Genomic DNA, 18,848 nt, shown 5'->3' with positions numbered 1-18,848 from the left:
GCCCTGTATCCAATCTAGCTGTGAGTGTGTGTGTGAGTGTGTGTGTGTGTAATTACCTAAGTGTAATTACCTAAGTTTAATTACCTAAGTTTAATTACCTAAGTGTAATTACCTAAGTGTAATTACCTAAGTGTAGTTACAGGATGAGAGCTACGCTCGTGGTGTCCCGTCTTCCAAGCACTCTTTGTCATATAACGCTTTGAAACTACTGACGGTCTTGGCCTCCACCACCTTCTCACTTAACTTGTTCCAACCGTCTACCACTCTATTTGCAAAGGTGAATTTTCTTATATTTCTTCGGCATCTGTGTTTAGCTAGTTTAAATCTATGACCTCTTGTTCTTGAAGTGCCAGGTCTCGGGAAGTCTTCCCTGTCGATTTTATCAATTCCTGTTACTATTTTGTATGTAGTGATCATATCACCTCTTTTTCTTGTGTCTTCTAGTTTTGGCATGTTTAATGCTTCTAACCTCTCCTCGTAGCTCTTACCCTTCAGTTCTGGGAGCCACTTAGTAGCATGCCTTTGCACCTTTTCCAGTTTGTTGATGTGTTTCTTAAGATATGGGCACCACACAACAGCTGCATATTCTAGCTTTGGCCTAACAAAAGTCATGAACAATTTCTTTAGTATATCGCCATCCATGTAATTAAATGCAATTCTGAAGTTAGAAAGCATAGCATAGGCTCCTTGCACAACATTCTTTATGTGGTCCTCAGGTGATAGTTTTCTATCTAGAACCACCCCTAGATCTCTTTCTTTATCAGAATTCTTTAAAGATTTCACATAATATATAGGTTGTGTGGGGTCTATGTTCTCCTATTCCACATTCCATAACATGACATTTATTAACATTAAATTCCATTTGCCAAGTGGTGCTCCATATACTTATTTTGTCCAGGTCTTCTTGAAGGGCATGACAATCATCTAAATTTCTTATCCTTCCTATTATCTTAGCATCATCAGCAAACATGTTCATATAATTCTGTATACCAACTGGTAGATCATTTATGTACACAATAAACATCACTGGTGCAAGAACTGAACCCTGTGGTACTCCACTTGTGACATTTCTCCATTCCGATACATTGTGTGTGTGTGTGTGTGTGTGTGTGTGTGTGTGTGTGTGTGTGTGTGTGTGTGTGTGTGTGTGTGTGTGTGTGTGTGTGTGTGTGTGTGTAAAACACATTTACATTTGTGGAAAATTTGTGAAAATGTCCAACCGTGGACATTATCAAGAGGAAACTAGATTTATTCCTCCAAGGAGTGCCGGACCAACCGGGCTGTGGTGGGTATGTGGGCCTGCGGGCCGCTCCAAGCAACAGCCTGGCGGACCAAACTCTCACAAGTCAGGCCTGGCCTCGGGCCGGGCTTGGGGAGTAGAAGAACTCACAAAACCCCATCAACCAGGTATCACACACACACACACAAAGTACTGTCAGCGCAAGTCCTCTTCACTGGCTAACTTCGACACTGCAAGTGGAAGCTCAGAAAGTTAACCTAGGATGGGGAAGGAGTTCAGACAATAATGAGCGGTGAAGCAGAAAGATAACACCACAGTATTGACAAAAAGTTACTGACGTGAGCAGACGAAGAAGAGAAAAAAAATCAGACGTGAGGAGAGTGAGACCGCAGTTGTCACCACCAATCAGACCAGCTGCATCTGGTCACTCAGAATATCAAGCCTCCTAGCCTCAACACAGGCTTGTTATGCCAGTGGTTAGACCGGCCAACGATGCGCAGTTCTCATTCATAATACAAAACACATCCATCCCCAGAATATTATCGTCAATGAATTTTAATCATGCAAGCCTTCGTGGATGCAGGATTTTCATTATTTATGTATTAACAGCTTTACTAAACAAAATACTGAACATAGAAATATCCCGATAATGAACTTGACATAAGCTGTAACAACTAGAACAAAAAATATATACGAATATAAGACATAAGGTTATAGTAGATATATTAGGCTATAACGCAAAGAATACTCATTCTTACCTTGTTAAGCAAGAACACAAACTATAACAACACTGGCTTACATCGCAATTGTTCTAGGCCTACGATAGTGTCAAAATACCCAACACGATTACGTAACAATCCTCTAAAAAAAAAAATTATTCATATGAATACAAAAAATGCGTAAACATGAGCCACTCTGCCAACGCCCGCCAGTGTACGAGCTGGATACTAAGTCACATTACGACCCCAGGACGGTTCAACAGATTTTTAAACCAACCCAACCCAACCCTAACCTAAACACCAATCTAACCGAGCCTAACCTAATGATATATAGGGTTCTGACAATCAGAAGTTATGTAATGTGACAGATCTAACCATACCCAAGTTGATCCAACATATTAGCGAGCGAGCTTATGACACCACAACTTCTCTCAACTAGTGCCAATCTCGAATGTCTTATTACGGAAACTCCCTCCTGCCTGTACACACTTCAATGACGGTCTTCATAAGAAAGAAAACAGAGTAACTCGGTTAGGGGTTTTGGGGGGAATATGCGACAGGCGACGCCTGGTGCCTGACGAGCGTAATCGAGAACCAATAGACGGGACGTTCCTCCACCATACTGTATATACTGCAGATACAAATACCACGCGTTGATAAGATAATCTGATTTTATATTATCGTTCAGTTCGTCACAGTGCCTGGACCATTGAGATATAACGAAGAATGTTGGACAAAGAACGTGAAGTTAAACGAGATTGATGTTTAACTCGAGTATAATGAACCGAGGTCTATCAGAGACAGAAGCCAACTCTCACAAAAGTGGGACGCCCCATCTAATTCACGCTTGAACACGTCCCGTCTATGAACTACGGCAAACGCAAAAGGTGTATGTACTCACCTAGTGGTGCTTGCGGGGGGTTGAGCTTTGGCTCTTTGGTCCCGCCTCTTAACTGTTAATCTGGTGAACAGATTCTCGAGCCTACTGGGCTCTATCATATCTACATTTGAAACTGTGAATGGAGTCAGTCTCCACCACCACACCAATGATCGTCTTATATAATATAGATATAAATGTAGTATTTTCCCTTGTAAATTGATGTAAATGTGATCTTTATATATTATTTAATAAAAAGAAAAAAAAGTATTTTCTAAGATTATCTGTAATCTAGGTGTCGGGTTGTGGAGCTATGGTATGACGCGTCTTCTAGTCATGGAGGTGAAGTTGGCGAGTTGAAGAGTCAGCCCCAAGATGTTGCTTTTCTCAGGGATGCAAGGTAAGTCTTAGTCGAGTCAGCCTGAACGAATCTGTTGAGTCTCCGAGGGCTGGTTTAATTCAACGGTGCGTCTCTGGCCTACCCATGAGACTGACAATGCCAGAGTGCCATCGCCTAATTAATCCTAGAGTTACCCAATCACTGACCGGGTTGTACTTTAATAACAAATTTAAATATATTTCATAATTGGCAAGGGCTCGGGTAGTATGTTTAGTTTTTGCATATTTTCCATAAAACAGAATTCCCGGCTCGAGTGATTAGCCGGTGTTCTGTGTCAGGGACGAAACGGGGAGGTTTATTTGATATGTACCATTATATTATATATAATATATATATATATATATTATATAAGAATCGAGTTATATATACTGTATATCCTTATTTTACAATGATTATATATGGTCTTCATGTGAAGAACATGCCCGCTAAACACATACCGAAACTACAACGATGGTACAACGTTGAAACAAGTTTTAACACCTAACCAGTTATAACAACCAATATAGCAAGTTGTAACAACGTTCTAATACGTCATAAACACGTTAAGCCGAGATGTAACAACTTTATTACAAGTTGTAACAAGGGGAAAAGAGAGACAGTTACGGTTTATGTTTACAGGGTGGTTATGTAACAACTACTGAATGTAATTAGTAGTTTAATGAGTTTAGTAATGGAATCTAGGATAATAATTACCCCCACTCCCGTTAATTCCATTATGCTCCCTCGTCCTCAAACCGGTTTTGGTCTAAGATTCCGTGAGTGAACTTGTCATGTGGCCCGAGAGCATTCTTAGGTGGAATGTTTATTTATAATGTAAATGTATAGTTTCCAAAATAAATAAATAAATAAAATATATATATAAATATATATATTATATATATATATATATATTAGTATATTTTGGTAGCAGTCTTTCCTGTAGACATATATTATTAAATATGACCGAAAAAGTAAGATTAATAATTCTAACACGAATTTTCTCAATCTTTCGTACATTACGCTTCACTGTTGGAGGTAAATAAAAAATCACTTCTCCAAAATTCATTTTTATTTCTAGTCTGACGCGACACGGGCGCGTTTCGTAAAACTTATTACATTTTCAAAGACTTCACAAATACACAACTGATTAGAACTTACGTATCTCTGCTATTATATCTACATTTGAGTGAGGTGGGAGGGGTGATGTGGCATTAACACAAGACAGAACATGAGGGGATATTAATAGGGTATTAAAAGTATCAACACAAGACAGAACAGAAACAATGGGTATTGAATAGAAGTGTTTGTAGAAAGCCTATTGGTCCATATTTCTTGATGCTTCTATATTGGAGCGGAGTCTTGAGGTGGGTAGAATATAGTTGTGCAATAATTGGCTGTTGATTGCTGGTGTTGACTTCTTGATGTGTAGTGCCTCGCAAACGTCAAGCCGCCTGCTATCGCTGTATCTATCGATGATTTCTGTGTTGTTTACTAGGATTTCTCTGGCGATGGTTTGGTTATGGGAAGAGATTATATGTTCCTTAATGGAGCCCTGTTGTTTATGCATCGTTAAACGCCTAGAAAGAGATGTTGTTGTCTTGCCTATATACTGGGTTTTTTGGAGCTTACAGTCCCCAAGTGGGCATTTGAAGGCATAGACGACGTTAGTCTCTTTTAAAGCGTTCTGTTTTGTGTCTGGAGAGTTTCTCATGAGTAGGCTGGCCGTTTTTCTGGTTTTATAGTAAATCGTCAGTTGTATCCTCTGATTTTTGTCTGTAGGGATAACGTTTCTATTAACAATATCTTTCAGGACCCTTTCCTCCGTTTTATGAGCTGTGGAAAAGAAGTTCCTGTAAAATAGTCTAATAGGGGGTATAGGTGTTGTGTTAGTTGTCTCTTCAGAGGTTGCATGGCTTTTCACTTTCCTTCTTATGATGTCTTCGATGAAACCATTGGAGAAGCCGTTATTGACTAGAACCTGCCTTACCCTACAGAGTTCTTCGTCGACTTGCTTCCATTCTGAGCTGTGGCTGAGAGCACGGTCGACGTATGCGTTAACAACACTCCTCTTGTACCTGTCAGGGCAGTCGCTGTTGGCACTTAGGCACATTCCTATGTTTGTTTCCTTAGTGTAGACTGCAGTGTGGAAACCTCCGCCCTTTTCCATGACTGTTACATCTAGAAAAGGCAGCTTCCCATCCTTTTCCGTCTCGTAAGTGAAACGCAGCACGGAACTCTGCTCAAATGCCTCCTTCAGCTCCTGCAGATGTCTGACATCAGGTACCTGTGTAAAAATGTCGTCAACATACCTGCAGTATATGGCCGGTTTCAAGTTCATGTCGACTAAGACTTTTTGCTCGATGGTACCCATGTAGAAGTTTGCAAACAGGACACCTAGGGGAGAACCCATGGCGACCCCATCTACTTGCTTATACATGTGCCCATCCGGGCTCAAGAAGGGTGCCTCTTTAGTACAAGCTTGGAGTAGTTTCCTCAGAATACTTTCTGGCATGTCAAGAGGAGTACAGGCTGGATCACGATACACTCTGTCGGCTATCATTCCGATTGTCTCGTCCACAGGTACGTTGGTAAACAGCGATTCTACGTCCAACGAGGCTCTTATCCCTGTGGCCCGTGTGCCCCGCAGTAAGTCCACAAATTCCTTTGGAGACTTCAGGCTGAAGGCGCAAGGAACATAAGGAGTCAGCAGGCCGTTGAGTCGCTTCGCCAGTCTGTACGTGGGTGTGGGTATCTGGCTAATGATTGGCCGAAGTGGGTTTCCAGGCTTGTGCGTCTTGACATTTCCATACGCATATCCAGGTTTATATTCCCCAATGATCTTTGGCAGGTGGAGTCCGGATTTCTTGGCGTTCACAGTTTCGATCAGTTTGTTGACCTTTGCTTTTAATTCGGCTGTAGTGTCCTTCGTTACCCTTTGGAACTTAGTTTGGTCAGAGAGTATGATGTTCATTTTCGCCAGATATTCGTCTTTTTTAAGAATGACATATATTGGCGACTTGTCACCTCTCCTGACAACTATCTCCTTGTTCTCACGAAGGCTTTTAGCTGCCGCTTTAAGCTCGGGGGACAGTATGGTGCTTCTGTAGTTGCCTCGATTCTTTCCTCCTTCTGCAATAAGTTCTGCTTGTAAGGTATCTTTGGTAGTGACCTTCTTTTGTGTCTCGAGGTCGAATATGTCGTCCAACAGAATTTCCAACTCTACTTTCCGGGCCATTTCACTCGGTCTGGACATAACATGACAGTTTATGCCCAGGTTTAGGAGAGTGACTTGGTCCTCAGTGAGGTTAATTCCTGCAAGGTTCAGGAAGCCATCTCTTGGTCGTGGAATTGCCATAGGTCCTCCATATAATGTTGTTAGTTTCTTGATAATCCTTGTTTCAGTGCTGAGGTGATGTTGCTCTGTGAGGATGTCGAGGTGTTGTTCAATGCGGGTACGGATACTATGGTCGATGTTGCTATTTCTCCACTCGTTTGTAGCGTTTGTAGCAACATCGAACATCATACTCTCTGACCAAACTAAGTTCCAAAGGGTAACGAAGGACACTACAGCCGAATTAAAAGCAAAGGTCAACAAACTGATCGAAACTGTGAACGCCAAGAAATCCGGACTCCACCTGCCAAAGATCATTGGGGAATATAAACCTGGATATGCGTATGGAAATGTCAAGACGCACAAGCCTGGAAACCCACTTCGGCCAATCATTAGCCAGATACCCACACCCACGTACAGACTGGCGAAGCGACTCAACGGCCTGCTGACTCCTTATGTTCCTTGCGCCTTCAGCCTGAAGTCTCCAAAGGAATTTGTGGACTTACTGCGGGGCACACGGGCCACAGGGATAAGAGCCTCGTTGGACGTAGAATCGCTGTTTACCAACGTACCTGTGGACGAGACAATCGGAATGATAGCCGACAGAGTGTATCGTGATCCAGCCTGTACTCCTCTTGACATGCCAGAAAGTATTCTGAGGAAACTACTCCAAGCTTGTACTAAAGAGGCACCCTTCTTGAGCCCGGATGGGCACATGTATAAGCAAGTAGATGGGGTCGCCATGGGTTCTCCCCTAGGTGTCCTGTTTGCAAACTTCTACATGGGTACCATCGAGCAAAAAGTCTTAGTCGACATGAACTTGAAACCGGCCATATACTGCAGGTATGTTGACGACATTTTTACACAGGTACCTGATGTCAGACATCTGCAGGAGCTGAAGGAGGCATTTGAGCAGAGTTCCGTGCTGCGTTTCACTTACGAGACGGAAAAGGATGGGAAGCTGCCTTTTCTAGATGTAACAGTCATGGAAAAGGGCGGAGGTTTCCACACTGCAGTCTACACTAAGGAAACAAACATAGGAATGTGCCTAAATGCCAACAGCGACTGCCCTGACAGGTACAAGAGGAGTGTTGTTAACGCATACGTCGACCGTGCTCTCAGCCACAGCTCAGAATGGAAGCAAGTCGACGAAGAACTCTGTAGGGTAAGGCAGGTTCTAGTCAATAACGGCTTCTCCAATGGTTTCATCGAAGACATCATAAGAAGGAAAGTGAAAAGCCATGCAACCTCTGAAGAGACAACTAACACAACACCTATACCCCCTATTAGACTATTTTACAGGAACTTCTTTTCCACAGCTCATAAAACGGAGGAAAGGGTCCTGAAAGATATTGTTAATAGAAACGTTATCCCTACAGACAAAAATCAGAGGATACAACTGACGATTTACTATAAAACCAGAAAAACGGCCAGCCTACTCATGAGAAACTCTCCAGACACAAAACAGAACGCTTTAAAAGAGACTAACGTCGTCTATGCCTTCAAATGCCCACTTGGGGACTGTAAGCTCCAAAAAACCCAGTATATAGGCAAGACAACATCTCTTTCTAGGCGTTTAACGATGCATAAGCAACAGGGCTCCATTAAGGAACATATAATCTCTTCCCATAACCAAACCATCGCCAGAGAAATCCTAGTAAACAACACAGAAATCATCGATAGATACAGCGATAGCAGGCGGCTTGACGTTTGCGAGGCACTACACATCAAGAAGTCAACACCAGCAATCAACAGCCAATTATTGCACACCTATATTCTACCCACCTCAAGACTCCGCTCCAATATAGAAGCATCAAGAAATATGGACCAATAGGCTTTCTACAAACACTTCTATTCAATACCCATTGTTTCTGTTCTGTCTTGTGTTGATACTTTTAATACCCTATTAATATCCCCTCATGTTTGTCTTGTGTTAATGCCACATCACTATATGCCACATCATCCCTCCCACCTCACTCAAATGTAGATATAATAGCAGAGATACGTAAGTTCTAATCAGTTGTGTATTTGTGAAGTCTTTGAAAATGTAATAAGTTTTACGAAACGCGCCCGTGTCGCGTCAGACTAGAAATAAAAATGAATTTTGGAGAAGTGATTTTTGATTTACCTCCAACAGTGAAGCATAATGTACGAAAGATTGAGAAAATTCGTGTTAGAATTATTAATCTTACTTTTTCGGTCATATTTAATAAAATATGTCTACAGGAAAGACTGCTACCAAAATATACTAATATATATATATATATATATATATATATATATATATATATATATATATATATATATATATATATATATATATATATATATATATTAGTATATTTTGGTAGCAGTCTTTCCTGTAGACATATTTTATTAAATATGACCGAAAAAGTAAGATTAATAATTCTAACACGAATTTTCTCAATCTTTCGTACATTATGCTTCACTGTTGGAGGTAAATCAAAAATCACTTCTCCAAAATTCATTTTTATTTCTAGTTTTATTACTAGAAATAAAAATGAATTTTGGAGAAGTGATTTTTCATTTACCTCCAACAGTGAAGCATAATGTACGAAAGATTGAGAAAATTCGTGTTAGAATTATTAATCTTACTTTTTCGGTCATATTTAATAAAATATGTCTATATATATATATATATATATTGGGAGCAGGTTTTCTCTTAATACGTCAAAAAAAAAAAATAAAAAAATAAACACAACAGCATTGTGACTTGTTACTTTTCACTGATATTTTCCCTTCTATGCAAATATCTTCTATTATCTGGAGGGTGAAGAAACACTAGATCACTTAATCTTTACAGTTGTATTGTTCGACGTTTCGTCCGGAATGAGACTTCTTCAGGATGCTGAACTGACACAGGTGTACCGAGCTAACATGTATACCTGTGTCAGTTATACCTGGGATAAAATGTGTCTAAAATCCATACTTAAATTATTAGTACAGCACATGTATGAGACCTTAGATTGCTAGGAGAGGTTAGGTCATAAATATGTGGCAGTAACAAAAAAATTAAGTTACCAGTTTGACCAAATTCAATAATACAAGTCAGCTATCTAGTGGTCCATCACTACATACTGGTACTTTCGATTAAATAGTTACTATTAGTACTTTAACTTTAGGAGGATAGACTGCATCCCCACACACTAGTGCGATCATGTGTTTGTTGTTGTTATAGATTCAGCTACTCTGAACAAGTTCCAAATAGCACGGGCTATGGTGAGCCCGTAGTGGACTTACCTGGCACAGGAGCGGTGGGTCTAGTACGGTCAACTGAGCTTCCTATCCAAGACCTAGATTCAGGAAGCTCTGTGTATTTCTTTGTAAGTGGGTTTGCTACGAAGGTTCCTAAGTGCGCCCTAAGAAGATGCTTAGGTGCGATTCAATAAGGTATACTTAGGAAGAAAATTGTTGGTTCACCTGCGTGCCGATAGAGGTCACTACTGTATTTCGTTTGGCCAATCAGAGAGCAGCAACATTCTTCATATTGAAGATTTAGTGCTGGCTTATCGGAGCTCTACTGCCTCCTATTTACGTCGAATTTTCTTATAAAATTAGTATATTTCGAAGTAAAACAATGTTTTTTTAACTTCTACAGCCAGCACCGACATTGTAGTAAACAAATATGTTACATTTGTTGTTTACTTACGTAATTCTAAGAGATACTGTGTAGCTGTCCTTGTTGCTCGGAAGATGCGCTGACAATTATTGTATATATTTACTGAATTTACCCAAGGCCCACTAACTATCTAGTGACCTCGAAGAGGACAGAAAGCCGGCGGCTTGTTAAAGGGCCCGCCAATTGTCTTAATGATAATTTTTAGCTGGAATTTGGCATTTACGGCTTCAGCGGGTACGCGGTTCCATGGGTTTATAGCCCTCTTGGTGGAAAAAAAAACATCTGTTTTCAGTCCTACTTGAGAGAACATACTCTCCAACACTATATCTGTGATTGTCTTGTTATCAGTGACGTCATACCAAATGGTATGAGGTATTTTGAGCTCTGTAATTACTTCATACACTGAGGAATATTGGAAGATATTCTTGTGCTGCACCCAAATTTTGCCAGTGGAGGCTAATAGATCAGCATTAAGTATTTTGTTCTCTCCTAATTCCATGTATGACTGGCCATCCTGTGAGGTGAGGATGTTGGGTGAGCTTGTAGCTGGTTTTTGATCTACACTGTGTGGTCCTTTATACAGAATAGGGACGCAGCACATTGCTGTGTATACCTAAACATGTTTAAAAATACATTGTTTGAGAGGAGTTTTGTAGAAACTGGTAAGAGTAATTATAATATAATGTTTCCATGATTCAGTGCTTACCTCTTGTGAAAATTGCTTAGAATTGTTTAGTCAGAGTTGATTTGTTTTTTGTATTGAGGCTGGTATTTTCTAAATTGATTCCATGTACAGTATGTCTAACCATCCTGTGAGATGGGAGTATTAGATAAACTTATAGCTAGTTTTTTATCTACACTGTGTAATATTCCATATAGAATAGGGTAGCAGCACATTGCTGTGTATACCTAATCTTCTTAATAAAAAAAATCAGTAATAAAGATTTTAAATTATAGTTTGTATTATTACAAATACAGTACTGTATTATCCTTATTAAATCATGTTGACCATGGATCATTAAGATCTCAGGTTGATATGTAATACAAGTCATATTTCTTTTGAACTGCTAATCCATGCTAATCATTCATTAAATTGTGCATTATGTCTCAATTTTTCACTTCCTTGGATATACTGTACAGTACAAAAAGATAGGATAAAAATAAACCAGTAATATTTCTTTCATTATATTTTTCATTTAAATAACTGCATCAATATTTTTACAGCTGACAGGATTTGTTTTCCCATACAGGTGCGTTATTTGTTAAAAAAAATTTGGTTTATTGTTACACACAATCGTGCTACATAGCCTTCCCAGCTTGGTGCCTTCTTTTAATACTTACTGATTAAAATGTATTTATTATTTATTTTTTATTCAGGAAAAGTACATACAGTTGATTTACAAACATAATGTTGGATTTATAGACAGAGCTAGTACATACAATACCTAAAGCCACTAATACTCATAGCATTTCGGGCAAGGTGTGGGGGAAAAAAAAACACAGACTAAAATTTAATAGTAATCGGGATTAGGTATAAATTGTGTTGGAAGAAGGAATAAAAAATACAAAAAGGGGGTTAACATAGCATAAATCAGTAATTGCACATGTTGGTGAACAGCGTTGTTTAAAAAATAGCAAGACATGGGTTGACATTTAGGAGGTAAGTTAGGTTACATGGAGTTAATTAGGCAGTACTTGGTTTAATTCTTAAACTGGTTGAGAGAGGTACAGCCTTTGACATGATTCGGGAGGTCATTCCACATTCTGGGTCCCTTGATTTGTAGAGCACTTCTAGTTTGGTTACACACAGCCAAATTGAGTAACAGGAAGAGGTCTTGGACACAAATTTGTTCCATGCTAAATGTAGAGGAATCAGCTGAGTATTCCTCAAATAAAATAAGTTGCCTCAGTTTATAAGGTAAATAAAATAAGCATTTCTCAAATAAGTAGCTGCCTCACCTCACTGCCTTACTGCTACATAGCCTTCCCGGCATGGTGCCTTCTTTTGATAATTACTTGTTCCACACCCAAATTGTATAACAGGAAGAGGTCTTGGACCCCTGCTTCCCTCTCTCTTTTTTAATAATCTATATAGTCATAATTATAGCTTTAAGTATTCAATGAATAAAGTTTTTGACATTTTTACCCTTTTCCTTACCTAACATCATTTGTGCAGCATATTTTTATTTTATGTCTCACCCAGATTTAATTTCAAAATAAAACCAAACTAAATAAATTAGAAATGGGTATGTATAGCTAAGGTACACCCTTACTACTAGGTGAACAGGGGCATTTGGTGATAGTAAATGATCCCATCAGGCAGGGCTCATCACCTTCTCTCATATTTCATGTTCACCAGTGTTTATTTACTTAATAACTACTGGTATAATATCTTGCTATTATAAAACTAATTCTACTATCAAACACATATTTACTTCAAGTTTCAAGCAGAGAATGCATATATAACTAACGCGAAGGATTCCTCTTCACTAGATTCACCAGCTATAATATTTTGGTCATGTTCCAATATCATAAATCGATCCCAGTTATGTAGTAGAGAAAAAATGACTTATATCCAGTTTACGTAAAGCTACGAGTGGTCGAAACCACACTTAAATCCCGGAATGAACTTACGAAGGTTTTTCCACTTAGGGTAGTTAATTGAATACGGACGTAGCCGCCACGAAGGCGCTAAGACGGAAAACGCTCTTAGCCAAGAGGAAAAACCTTCGTAAGTACCTTCCTGAATCCGGCCCCAGGGCTATGAAAACACATTCCGCTCCAGCAGTTTATATTATTTCAAGGTGTGTGTGAGCGAACACTTTTGTGCTGTTCAGTTTAATTATTAAAACATTTTCACGAATGATTCCAACTCGCCTGTAGTCAGACTGCGAGCAGTGATGTCCAACAGCCTGATTGACCAGACCACCAACCAGACGGCCTGGTCAGCGCCCGGGGCAATTGCAACGTTAATCCTTTGAACCACCTTAAAGTAATCTCGAATTAAGAAGTATGGTAAGTTAGCTCCACGATGAGCCCTAGCAACTAGACTGTAGGTGAAGCCCAAGTTTGGGGGAAAAAAAAGAAACGAGTTACGTCATGTCAATTGAAGTTTGAAATTACTTTTGGACCTTTTGCCGAGCAATTTCATTCCTTGAAAGTTTCTACACTATCGTGACCAAGTTAAAGCAATTAACAGGACGCAGCGAAAGGCGATTTCGTAATTAAGTTTCACACGGCACAGGCGAACTACCAACCGGTACCTCAAAAATGTAGCTATGAATTTTACTCCTAGGTGCTGTACCGTGTTATGACGGTTCACGAATGCCCTACGGCAATAAAATGGAGTATTTTTAAATCCTCCTAAATACACGAGTCATGTGCAACAAAGAACGCTACATTCTACCTGTTGCACGGCGGTTCAAGCAGCAGCAGGAGGGAAGGGAGTGAGGGAGGGCAGTCAATGACCGAGCTCCAGAGACCGGTGGCGTCTCCCACACACACACACCAACCCGTCCTCTCTCTCTCTCTCTCTCTCTCTCTCTCTCTCACCTAACACGGCACATTTTTCTTTTTTTTACGTTATCAACCAATCCGTTACAAATGAGACGTATTACTACAAACTAAAGCAACATAATACTGACATACTGTATGCATCGGCCTCGGTATATTAGGGGCTTTGCTTGAGTTCACACATTTCTGGCTAGGAAAAAACAGCTGTGTTTTGGGAATAACAAATAGAGATCGGGCTGCCCCTTCAAGATGCCCAAGCATCAACGTCCTTACCAATATAAGCAATATATCTATAAATACAGCCACCAATTCCATGCTATGTAACAAGACCTAATGTTCGTCTTTAAAAGAGTATGCTTACAGCTACACGGATGAGGTTGGGTGGATATAAATAGGGCAAGGCCTTCTGTAGTTTCCCTATTTCTTATCAGTGGTAGTGAAAAGGAACCTTTCAGCACGGTCGTATTATATAAAACATACAAATCCTTCTCGCAAGTACAAAATAACCCACAGCTTTAATGCAAACTTAAAACATTGCTGTAACTTTGTTACACGTGTGAACCATGTTGTTGCCACGAGGCTCCCTTGTTTTTGTACGCGCGCGAACCCCATAACCCACAATACGCGCCCAGGCCCTCCACACAACCCACAATACGCACCCAGGCCCTCCACACAACCTACAATACGCGCCCAGGCCCTCCACACAGCCTACAATACGCGCCCAGGCCCTCCACACAACCTACAATACGCGCCCAGGCCCTCCACACAACCTACAATACGCGCCCAGGCCCTCCACACAACCTACAATACGCGCCCAGGCCCTCCACACAACCTACAGTACGCGCCTACGCCCCCCCCAGCCCAATACAACGCACATACACGCCAGCCCCCAAACCCACAATACACAACAGGGGCCCACCCACCACCCCACAATACACACCAGGGCCCCACACACCACCCCCACATATACACACCAGGACCCCCACACACAATAAACACCAGGGCCCACACACTACCCACAATACATATCACGTCTTCCACACAACCTATAAGCCATGCCCCCCCCCACACAACCCCCAATACACGTCAGCCCTCCCCCCCCCAAACCACACACACCAGGGGCCCCCAAACAGTACACAACAAAGATTAGTATCCTCCCCCACCTTCCCCAAGAACTAATTTAAACACCCACCAACCACTCCTATCTTACCAAGGAAATAAACTAATATTCTTTCATATCCTTTAAAAAAAATAATTAAAAACTTTAATAGTCTTTATTAAAAACATTTAAACTCCAAAACAAATAACTAATATTCAGTTTCTAATTCATAAAGCATGGCTTTGGATACGACTAAAACAAAAAACGTGTTAACTATTTAGAAAAATGACTGAAGCTGGTAGGCACTTTACTTAAACACACCAAGCTGACCATAATAGTCATCTTGGCCATTATTGTCGTCGCCCGGCCATTATGGTCGTCGTCCGGCCATTATGGTCGCCACCCTGGCCATAATGGTCGCCACCCTGGCCATAATGGTCGTCGCCCGGCCATTATGGTCGTCGCCCGGCCATTATGGTCGCCACCCTGGCCATAATGGTCGCCACCCTGGCCATAATGGTCGTCGCCCGGCCATTATGGTCGTCGCCCGGCCATTATGGTCGTCGCCCGGCCATTATGGTAGTCGCCCGGCCATTATGGTAGTCGCCCTGCCATAATGACCATCACCCTGCCAATAATGGTCGTCGCCCTGCCAATAATGGTCGTCGCCCTGCCAATAATGGTCGTCGCCCTGCCAATAATGGTCGTCGCCCTGCCAATAATGGTCGTCGCCCTGCCAATAATGGCCGTCGCCCTGCCAATAATGGCCGTCGCACTGCCAATAATGGCCGTCGCCCTGCCAATAATGGCCGTCGCCCTGCCAATAATGGTCGTCGCCCTGCCAATAATATTAGTCACCCACCCATAATGGTCGGCACCCTGTCATAATGGTCGTCGCCCTGCCAATAATTGTCATCGCCCTGCCATAATGGCCATCACCCTGCCAATAATGGTCGTCGCCCGGCCATAATGGTCGTCACCCTGCCATTATGGTCGTCGCCCTGCCAATAATGGTAGTCGCCCTGCCAATAATGGCCATCACCCTGCCAATAATGGTCGTCGCCCTGCTAATAATGGTCGTCGCCCGGCCATAATGGTCGTCGCCCTGCCAATAATGGTAGTCGCCCTGCCAATAATGGTCGTCGCCCTGCCATAATGGCCGTCACCCTGCCAATAATGGTAGTCGCCCTGCCAATAATGGTCGTCGCCCTGCCAATAATGGTCGTCGCCCTGCCAATAATGGTCGTCGCCCTGCCAATAATGGTCGTCGCCCTGCCAATAATGGCCATCACCCTGCCAATAATATTAGTCACCCAGCCATAATGGTCGTCGCCCTGCCAATAATTGTCATCGCCCTGCCATAACGGCCATCACCCTGCCAATAATGGTCGTCGCCCGGCCATAATGGTCGTCACCCTGCCAATAATGGCCATCACCCTGCCAATAATGGTCGTCGCCCGGCCATAATGGTCGTCACCCTGCCAATAATGGTAGTCGCCCTGCCAATAATGGTAGTCGCCCTGCCAATAATGGCCATCACCCTGCCAATAATGGCCATCACCCTGCCAATAATGGTCGTCGCCCTGCTGATAATGGTCGTCGCCCGGCCATAATGGTCGTCACCCTGCCATTATGGTCGTCGCCCTGCCAATAATGGTCGTCATTCTGTCAATAATGGTCGTCACCCATGCCAATAATGGTCGTCGCCCTGCCAATAATGGTAGTCGCCCTGCCAATAATGGTCGTCGCCCTGCCAATAATGGTCGTCGCCCGGCCATAATGGTCGTCACCCTGCCATTATGGTCGTCGCCCTGCCAATAATGGTAGTCGCCCTGCCAATAATGGTCGTCACCTTGCCATAATGGTCGTCACCCTGCCATAATGGTCGTCACCCTGCCATAATGGTCGTCGCCCTGCCAATAATGGTCGTCGCCCTGCCAATAATGGTCGTCGCCCTGCCAATAATGGTCGTCGCCCTGCCAATAATGGTCGTCGCCCTGCCAATAATGGTCGTCGCCCTGCCAATAATGGTCGTCACCCTGCCATAATGGTCCTGGCCCTGCCATAATGGTAGTCACCCTGCCAATAATGGTCGTCATTCTGCCAATAATGGTCGTCATTCTGTCAATAATGGTCGTCACCCTGTCAATAATGGTAGTTTCCCTGCCAATAATGGTCGTCACCCTGCCATAATGGTCGTCACCCTGCCATAATGGTCGTCACCCTGCCAATAATGGTCGTCACCCTGCCAATAATGGTAGTTGCCCTGCCAATAATGGTCGTCACCTTGCCATAATGGTCGTCACCTTGCCATAATGGTCGTCGCCCTGCCATAATGGTCGTCGCCCTGCCATAATGGTCCTCGACCTGCCATAATGGTCCTCGACCTGCCATAATGGTCCTCGACCTGCCATAATGGTCCTCGACCTGCCATAATGGTCGTCATTCTGCCAATAATGGTCGTCACCCTGCCATAATGGCCCCCACCCTACCATAATGGTCGTCAACCCTGGCCAAAACACCCAGACACCCTTTTGTCAAAATGGTCACCTGTACAAATGTCCAAAGGCTGGCAACCCCCCCCCCCCCCCCACACATTCCTACACAAACTAACCTTCCCAACGTCTTAACTTTCTTATTAAAGACGTTTGCATCTCGACTCACAGTGAATTCCTTTAAGTCAACTAACCACAAATATATATATTATATATATGCAAACAAGCCTGAATGGTCCCCAGGACTATATATGGGGTGTGAGTTTTCAGTTATATTATATATATATATATATATATATATATATATATATATATATATATATATATATATATATATATATATATGTGTGTGTGTGTGTGTGTGTGTGTATATCACGAAAATAAACACGTGATTAAGAATGTGACAATGTCAGACCACGGAGGAAAATGAAACAGGAATTTCCTTAAGTACTTTCGTATATTAAATACATCTTCAGAAGGAATGGTATTCCTTCTGAAGATGTATTTAATATACGAAAGTACTTAAGGAAATTCCTGTTTCATTTTCCTCCGTGGTCTGACATTGTCATATATATATATATATATATATATATATATATATATATATATATATATATATATATATATATATATATATATATATATATATATGGTTCATACCATAGGACCAACTCTATGCAACAAGTCTTAAATAGCCTGCAAACTTGTCAGTAAAGAGAAAACACAATAGATGGAGGGAATTGGAGGGTAGATAGAGGAAAGGGAAGGGTAGGAGGGGGTAAAGGGGGGAGGGTAGAGCACCTGAGAGGCCAAAGGGGGGAAAGGGGGAGAGAGAGAGAGGTACCACCCCCTCCCTCCCTTTACAGGTACACCAAACATATCCTTCCACCCACCTGCTAGAACGTGCGATCCTCTGTCTTCATCTCGGATTATTTGTCCCAACACCCGGCACGAAGGTACGCTCACACATAGTAAAAATAAAGAAAGCCACGATGTATAACACATTTTCATTTAATGTTCCACTAAAAATTCACCAGCACATCTCCCCCAAACTGCGTATGGGTTACGACTGACCAAGAAGTTGTCTGGAAGCCCGGACTCGCACCAGCCGCGCATGCGCAGAGGTGAGCGTCCCACTCAGCGAGCTTACTAACACACACACACGCTGGAACTTTTGTTGTCAGCCAGCTTAAAAACTTTTACAATTCCCCCTCATGCTAACGTACTTTCTCCCTTACTTTCGCGACTAGATTATTAGTTGGGTTTGTAGATAGAGGTAGCAGCGTAAAGTAAAAAAAAGGGGCGAAATGAAGTGGGAGATGGCGAAGTGAGTAAAGAAAGCCGGTGGTGGTGGTCGGGGGCGGCCCACAGGTGACTGGTACCGTCCGGCACGCTGGCTCCTGGAACCCTGACAACACTTCCAAAACTCTTCACTCTGTCCCGTTCTGCTTCGCCCACACACACGCGTGCGCACACACGCACGCACACACACACACGCACATGCCACCTAAGTTTTCTCCAGTCAAGAAAACTCCGCCAGCTTAGCAGAACACAC

General features: G+C 42.2%; 1 protein-coding gene across 3 annotated transcripts in view; it reads right to left on the bottom strand.

The window, feature by feature from the left end:
* The window catches only part of mgl (low-density lipoprotein receptor-related protein megalin), a 413,751-nt gene extending 395,379 nt beyond the window's left edge, over positions 1-18,372 (bottom strand). For all 3 annotated transcript variants that reach the window (XM_045766930.2, XM_045766931.2, XM_069318071.1), the window contains exon 1: positions 18,187-18,372. In XM_045766930.2, the coding sequence (XP_045622886.1) occupies positions 18,187-18,304 (118 nt within the window). In that variant the 5' untranslated portion in view covers positions 18,305-18,372. The remainder of the gene's footprint in view (positions 1-18,186) is intronic.
* Between the last annotated feature and the right edge of the window lie 476 nt (positions 18,373-18,848).

The sequence above is a fragment of the Procambarus clarkii genome, chromosome 89 (genome assembly GCF_040958095.1).
Source record: "Procambarus clarkii isolate CNS0578487 chromosome 89, FALCON_Pclarkii_2.0, whole genome shotgun sequence".
Lineage (NCBI taxonomy): Eukaryota > Metazoa > Arthropoda > Malacostraca > Decapoda > Cambaridae > Procambarus > Procambarus clarkii.
The sequence above is the reverse complement of the archived record's forward strand: the minus strand, read 5'-3'. Positions and strand labels throughout refer to the sequence as shown.